This window comes from Hippocampus guttulatus, chromosome 16 (assembly GCF_054856545.1).
Source record: "Hippocampus guttulatus isolate MCC_2025c chromosome 16, RoL_Hgut_1.0, whole genome shotgun sequence".
In the NCBI taxonomy this organism is placed as follows: domain Eukaryota; kingdom Metazoa; phylum Chordata; class Actinopteri; order Syngnathiformes; family Syngnathidae; genus Hippocampus; species Hippocampus guttulatus.
The window spans coordinates 5,399,038-5,407,301 of record NC_141276.1 but is presented as its reverse complement, the minus strand read 5'-3'; the positions used below and the strand labels follow the sequence as shown (position 1 = coordinate 5,407,301).

At 48.5% G+C, this 8,264-nt stretch overlaps 1 protein-coding gene across 1 annotated transcript; it reads right to left on the bottom strand.

Moving 5' to 3' along the window:
- Positions 1 to 379: 379 nt before the first annotated feature.
- LOC147192685 (G protein-activated inward rectifier potassium channel 1-like) lies at positions 380 to 8,264 on the bottom strand. Its single transcript, XM_086132644.1, has 3 exons — positions 7,355 to 8,264; positions 2,521 to 2,737; positions 380 to 1,218 (listed from the first exon to the last, which is right to left on the bottom strand). Exons 1-3 carry the CDS (start codon positions 8,048 to 8,050, stop codon positions 587 to 589), a joined length of 1,545 nt encoding a protein of 514 aa, XP_085988770.1. The 5' UTR covers positions 8,051 to 8,264; the 3' UTR covers positions 380 to 586.

The window sequence follows — 8,264 nt, the reverse complement described above, 5'->3', positions numbered from 1 at the left end:
CGCCCACACTCACACGTAGGGACAATTTTAGAGCGTCCAATCAGCCTGCCATGCATGTTTTTTGGAATGTGGGAGGAAACCGGAGCACCCGGAGAAAACCCACGCAGGCCCGGGGAGAACATGCAAACTCCACACAGGGAGGCCGGAGCTGGAATCGAACCCGGTACCCCTGCACTGTGAAGCCGATGTGCTAACCACTGGACTACCGGGCCGCCCACAACAGTATTTGATATTTCCATTTGTATTTGTGGGTGAACATTCCGATGCTTGGTGAATTTGAACTAGTGGGGCGTGAGCCAACGCTTTCCGACAAGCTGTCAAACGTCTCCCCGTTCAGCTTGAGCAGATCCTGCCGCACTGCATTAAACACAAGAGTGACTGAATGTGAATGTGATTTATTCATTGATAAAACTGAAAATTGACTAACAAGCGTACATGCAGAGGGGTCCATTTTGTGCAGCTCCACATTTTCGTTGTGCGCAAAATAAATAAATAAATAAAAAATCCCAACGGTGAAAAGTCATCGATAAGTAGTCACTTTGGGATTTTGTACGATGCCGCCCTCTCCAGGGCGGACTTCGTCTCTTCAGCGGTTCATCTTGCGTAGTTTGGCCGGTAGGTTGTCTTCGGGCCTCCTGCCGGCCGACAAAAGTGGGCTGTGTGCGCGGGGCTGCGGCGGGCATAAGGTGGGCAACAGGCTATGCTGGTATAAGTCCCCGGTGGACTGGGTCATGGGTTCGAATCCGACTTTCAGCGTGTCGTCGGGCCCCGGAGAAGATCCGAGGCGCTGGAGCTTGAGCGGCAGGTCCCCTGTGCTGCATGCCTTCTCGGAGTGCTGCGAGCTCAGCATCAGCACTTTCCTCTGGAGGTCCTCCTTCCCGGATGAGCTGATCCGCTGCAGCTTGCTGGGCAGCCGCCGCCCGCCGCCGCCGACCCCCTTCGTCGTCGTCGCCGCGTTGATGCAGTCCACGGAGAAAACGCGGTCGCGCCGGGCACGTTGGCTCTCGGTAAGCGCAGGCGTGGACACGGGCGACGGCAAGGAATTCTTCTCCTCGTGTTCTTTGACGCTATACGCCGGCGTGGGGACCTCGAAGGTGCTGTGGAACTGCGAGTAGTCCACCCGGAAGAAACCCTCCTCCAGGGACATCACGGGCAGGAAGCGATGTCCCCACAAGACCTCGTCCTCCGTGTACGAGGTGCGCGCCTGGCACGTCATGCCTGCAAGGGCAACGGAACTGGTGAACCTTTCGGGGAGGCGGGGTCTCTTGGCCTTTTGTTACACTGAAAGGTCCATAAACAATCAACGAAGACCTGGTTTCTACACCAAGCGCTCGAAACTCCTGAGTAGGAGTCTGCTTGTGCCCTTTGGGTGTTATGTCATGTGACTGTTGCTATTCCGGGAGCAGAACACAACGGAAAAGCGACCCGCCTGAACCCCTAAGATGAAGAATTCACCGACACACGTTTTGGTGCTTTGCCCAAAAGACATGTCACATGTCAAAACGTAGCTTTTGGAACCATCAGTTGGCATATTGGTGGCATGCACCCATGATGATCTTACTCTGCTTTATGCTTACATGACCCCCACCCCCGCTCCCCCTCCCCAGTACTCCTCGTACAATAAAAGCTCCTTTGGGGTGTTGGACTGTGTAAGGCATCTAAAGTTGAGGCTTTATCCTCCCTGTCCAGGAATACTGCAGCAATAAACTTCTCGTCGCGGCCTGGGTTTAATGGCACTATCAACACAACGCAGACCCCCATGGCCAGCCCGGCTGCCTCTATACATACTAACCCCCAGCCCCCACTTTTCCTCCCTCTTTTTAAATCTGCTAAGCCTATTGAGCTGAGCGGTGTGTCTTCCAGCACTGGGTTATAAGTGAGTGTTATCTGGGAAAGAGAAAAGAAAGGAGGGATTTATTTGTAGCGGACCCCGGGGAGGAGCGTCGCGGTAAATACGCCGGGCGTTGGGGGGGCGGGGGGGGGGGGATTGCTGACTGGCAAAGAAAAAAAATGGAATTGGTTCAAAGTCCCGTTGAATCGGACACATTGTCACTCCACAATGTTGTGTTTTTGTGTTTACGTTCCAACGTCAGCAATTATGATTTCCGGTTTTGCGTGACATCAATTCTAATCATTTGCCAAATTGTCTCATATATATATTTTTTTAATTGAATCTGACGCGGGTTCACTCGGCAATGTTTACATTCTGGTGAGCCACGCCGCAAATGGATTCCAGTTGACATCTTAAAAACAGAGACGCATCCATCAGTGTGACGCACGGCCGCTATGAGCTTGTTATGCAAAAAGTATCACGGCATCTCACCGTAATAAAATAACCCACCTAATTCGATCCCTCTGCATGTGTCACCGTCACTCGTACCTACGCCGAGCCGGAAAGGCACCGGGCGAAATGAGATTTCAAAGCGGCTCCATCTCCACTGACTGACTAATGTTCATATTTCCATTTAGATGGAGACGGGGAAAGAAGGAGGCGAAGACGGAGGAGTCGTCGCCGCTTACCGGTGGTCTCCACGATGCCCTCCAGGATCACCACGATCTCAAACTGCTCACTGGTGAGCGAGCGCTGGGACAGGTCAAAGAAGGGGCTCTTGGGATTGATCTCGTGGCAGATGGTGAGTGGCGAAACCAGGAAGAGTTGGTCGGCCCCCGTGCCGAAGCCCACGTCCAGCTCGCACTGGTCCAGGGGCAGAAACTCGCCCTCGGGGGTCTGGCGGGACTGAAAGATGGACCATTATTGACAACTTCTACCTTTCACAATAGAATAAATACAACCACTTGAAATAATGCAAACAGTTGCCATGCATTCATCATAACTGCCACTCAATACACAAAGTCACATCCTCTTCATGCATGGTCTCACATACACACACACACGCACACACACACACACAGGATGTACACTGTCCTGTTACCGCCTGTGCAGTCAGCATGCATTTCTTCATGTTGCAGGTTTCTCTATACGTCCACTAACATCATCAACAACATCAGCAACCCCCTCAGCCCCCCCACAACTCCCCACTGACCCGTCCATGACATTGCCGCCGGCCAACAACCCCCATGAAGTCCCCCTGCGAGTGTCATGTGAGTAAACAGCCTCGTCTCCAATTGAATATGAATGAGGTGTGCCGCAGGGTTCCGTGTCGTTGCCGTTGTTCACTTGTTAGCTACTTAGCGGCTTGTGAGCAAAACCCCTAAGCTCCGTCCTTTCCACTTTTTTTTTTTCGCTGCCTTGTCTCTTGTCACATTAACAAGATGGATGAGCATCCCGTATGGCGACAGTCCACAGGCGAAGCGGCTTACAAGTCTTCTGTCTTTTCCCAGAGTCTCTGTGCCTTAAATAAGATGATTTCGCTTCCCGAGCGCCGCGTTTATTATTAGACTTGATATGTGCTTAAATTTATACACTTCCAGAGCCCGGAATCGAACCCTGCACTTCTGCACTGTGAGCCCATCGTGCTAAGCAAGTGTTAATTGCTCTAGAAATAATTCACGAAATCCAAAACATCATCAACACATACAGGTAGTTACACGCGTGCATGATCACTATTGCTCCTCTCACCAGTTACTTCCACTAACCGCCACAACTATTACAAATCAATCCGTTCATTTCGTACCACTGCTTATCCTGTGCAGAGTCACAAGCGCGCCAAAGTCCCAGCTGTCCTGGTGGGCAAGAGTCAAACCCACCCAGGACATAGAAATAATCCAAGTAAATTCATTGTTGCTCTTAATCAGTATTCTCTTTACACATTCATTCCCAACAGGGAAAAAAAAACTTGTACTATGAGGCGTCTTTCTTCTTCTGGCCTCCTCGTACTCGCCTTTTGATTACATCTCTTATTAGAAAATGCAATGGAAACCAATTCCGAGTCCCCAAACCTCCGAGGAGATAAAACAAGACAGACAATTCTTTTCTTTTTTCCGGATGAAACTCTTCCCATGCAAATTTTTCATTAAGTTCCCTCGCTCTCCGCACCTGTGGCATTTTGCTGTTCCATCGGTACTCGGCAGCCGCTCACTGAGTGACAGACTCATCTTCTTCCTCCTCCTCCTCCTCCTCCTCTTCTTTGTCTCTTTCTGTTGGCAGCTGTCAGCCACTAATTATCCACTACGCCGATCGCCCCGCAACTTCCTGTCCAAACAGCCGCCATTGTTTCACGCTTTCACACAAACAGACGGCGGCGGGATCTGTGAGGTCCGACACAATCCCTCTTAAAACGCCAATTTGTTTGGCTTCGGAAATAGTTTCCATCAGAGCGTAATTCTGCTTCAGTGAAGCTTCATTAACTCTCCAGGCAATGTTTTAAAAAATATATTTAACACTCAATGGTGGTGGTCAAGGCCAACAAAACCTTTTCCGTTCTCAGACTCTCTGTTCTCCTTTTCCAACTACAACCTACATCTTAATATTTATTCTATGAAATTGTATTCACTTATTTCCAACAGTCTTGTATTAAACAATCCATGAAGCGTACCGAATCGCTTGTGGTTTTGTCGATGTGATTGTGTGCGATTACGCATGACGGGCCGATTGCGTGTTTGCAAATGTGGAAAAAGTCCAACTCCTCCTCCTCCTCCTCATTCACGCATCATTAAGCCTCCTGACGTAACACTCCGCATGTGGCGAAAAGAGTAGCAGCTCCCGACTAATGCAGTTTGTCTTTTTTTTTTTTACGGCCCTTTTTTTGCATGCTGAACGTGGATGTAATGGGAAGGAAGTCAATTATGACAATTAAAGAGCAGACGGTCAATCTTTTTGATCTCCTTTTCTGCAGCCGTCTCGCCACCGTGGTCGGCGACTGCTGCGGGTTTTCCTCAAATTACATACGTCGTACATCACGTGTCTCCCGCCTCCCCAGAAAACAATGAAAAATAATAATACAGAGGTCATCAAAACTGTAGTGAAAGCATAGACTGTTAAGGTGTAAATAAGGTGCATTCAAATCCTGTAATGAGTTGTATACAACACTGAATATGATGTAAATATGTTATATAGAGTTGTAAAGCTAATTAAATCGAGTGCTTTCAAAATATGACTTGACCTTTTTTTTTTTGTCTTTAGATACGAGCCAAATTTTGAGATTAAACTAGAATGCCGCTTTAGAACCCCACGTTAGATGGCGGTAACACACTTTGCAATATTTAGCCACCGTCAGTTCGCACTAGCTTCTTTGCGGGGGTGGGGGGGGGGGGGGTGGGGGGAATAACAACGTGCCGCGCACGGACAAGTGCTGTCGGGGTGGAAGGTGGTCTCCAAGTGCCCACTTCACAGATCTTTAATCGCCCTCGCCAACTTTACATCATCCTCGTGAACGTACTTTGCCTGCTTGCACCTCCTGCATGGCCTCCAGCAAATCACTTTCTGCGTCCGCCGTGTCAAGGACCGCGCCTCTCACGGGCAGCTTTTAAAAGGAATGACGAGCCTCTTCCATTGGCGGTGAATCAAGTCAGCCCGTTTTAAATTGCGCCAAACTCTTCAAAAATACCAATACTTGGTCTAGCCTGCCCCTGCACAGATTTACACCATGCGCTGGGCGTGAAAATAGAGCCCAAAATGTCAATATAGTAACTTACAATTATAAATAACATTATATTTGGTATATCGGAATTGTAAAGATCCTGAAACATTCGTATTGCATCCAATATTCAAGATAGCCGGTGTGTGAAAGAATATTAAATATGATTAGAGTTGTCCACAGCATGTAATATGGTGTTAAAGTACATCGCATTGAATACAAATGTATGAAATTAGAATTGCATGGAACGTGAAAGGTTTTGTGTTACATTAGAGTTGTAGAGAACATTTAATATGATTGTGATCTTATGCGTAAGCATTATTTCACAACATCGCTGATGTAAATACGGGTTAGCGTTCTGACGTGGCCATTTTTACAGGATCTTTCCTGCGTCACGTCCAAGTGATGCTTTCTCTCACCGCTTGACAAAGCTCCTTGGCTGAGGTAAAAAAAAAAAAAAAGATGAAGATCATAAAGGAAGTGAATGATGCCTGGGTTCACAAGAGCCATAAATATCATTTTATGTTCAGCACCGGCTCCCGGGAGTGCAGTTTTTTTTAACTCACTGTGCTACTCCACTGCGCTTCTCTTGGAAGGCCAACCGTACTCCCGCTTTTACACCTACCTGACCAGCGTGTGTGCGTACACACACACATGCACACACACATGCACTTATCTCACACCTGCCGCTGCTGATGGATAGTGATAGTGAGCTCTGTTTGCTTTCAAAAAAAAAAAAAAAAAAGAAAAAGGCTGAGCATCTGTTGTGCATTGACACCTGCTCGCTACTGCTTCCCTCTTCATATTCAATATGACCTCCGCCAATGCTCAAGTGTAATCAAATCAGTGATTGAGCATGACTAAAATGAACGTTTTTGCGGCAAGTCCATATTTGAGCCTTGTCGACTATTGCCCGTCACCGTATATTTCTTGTTGGTATTTTCTGAACTGGTGCCGAAGCGAGATCAGGATCAGATCACGTTAAACTGGGGATCATTGCAGCTTTTGAGATATCTTAATCGCTAAGTTAGTCTCCTTCTGAACACATCAAATTTGGTGACTTTTGGAACTTTCACGGCTACCGTTTCATGCTTTCTTAATGGCTGTTTAAGGCTTGATCAGATTCCGATGAAACGTGGTTTCTCGGGTTTTACAGCTTCTGAATGATCTCTAAGATCTAATACGAGTCTCATTGTAGACACATTAAATTGAAAGACTTCTGTTTTAGATCAGTTTCAATCACATTTGGATTGAACTTGGTTTCGCGGTAAAGCTTCATGAAAGGGGGGGGGGCGGCGACGACAATGGTTCAAAAGTGTGTTTAAAAAGTGGTTTCTTCTTGTACGTTTTTTTTAAAGATTCTGGTAACACAAATAAGACAGTGTATTATATTGTAACAGTTTTTTTTTTACTTTTTAAGATAAAATATTGAACCCATTTAATACCATTCTCTTTTAATTGCATTTGTTTACGTTGAGTAATTATTTGAAATGAAACAAACCATTTTGGGGATGTTCTAAATTTAAAATAAAATGGTGGGATAGCTTTTAATTTTTCATTTAAAAAGTACATCACCTTGTAATAAACTGTAAGCTTGGGTCATGTTTAATGCTACTAGAGTATGCTTGGTTGGCCATTATTTAAAAAAAAATCAATAAATCCTGGGTCTTACTTTGGACCCCGCTGATTGACTCCATTTCCCCACAAGCTTTCCCCAACGTGACGCGTCGCCCCGTAAAGGGCTTCAAAGTGCAATCGGGAAGTTGCACCGTTCAACTTCTCGCCATCCCCAACCGGACTGCTCCTTCCCCATTTACCTTGATGAGCTTGCATCGGATCTGCGCGGACACCATGTGGCTGTTGCGCAGGTTGCCCACGCGGAACATGAGGCACAGCCGGCCGTCCCGCTGCGAGACGACGGCGTCCTGGCTGAACATGAGCGTCTCGGCGCGCTTCTTGGGCTGCGACATCTTGATGAACATGCAGCCGATGAGGAAAGCGTCCACGATGGAGCCCAGCAGCGACTGGAACAGGAAGAGGATGATGCCCTCGGGACACTTCTCGGTGATGTAGCGGTAGCCGTAACCGATGGTGGCCTCCGTCTCGATGAAGAAGAGGAAGGCGGAGGGGAAGTTGTACACGTTGGCCACGCACGGCGTGTAGGACGCGTCGCGGGCGTGCTGCTGCAGGTCGCCGCGGATGTAGGCGATCACCCACCACATGGACGCCATCACCAGCCACGCCACCGTGTAGGTGAGGATGAAGATGAGCAGGTTCCAGCGCCACTTGAGGTCCACCAAGGTGGTGAACAGGTCCGACAGGTAGCGGCTGGTCTCGCCGCCCAGGTTGCCGTGCTGTACGTTGCAGCGGCCGTTCTTCTCCACGAAGCGCTGCCTCTTCTTCTTTGCCGCCGGCACCGAGAAGTCGCCGCCGCCACTTCCATCCACGCCGCCGGCCCGGTTGGTGCTGACCACCTGGTAGTCCTCGCCGAATTTCCTGCGAAGTGCCGCCATCTCAGCGCGAGTCCAAGCGGGCGACTACTCCATTGTTTTCTCCGGTTTGCAGCGGTGCGTAAAAGGCACCATGGTCACTTTTTACGCACGGGGGGGAGACTAAATTCACTGCTTGCGGGATGTCCACCGGTTGCAGCTCGGGTTCCAACTGAAGAGGAGGGTGGATGGAGAGGTGGGCGTGCGTGAGAGAGAAAGGAGAGGAGGGGAGATTTCT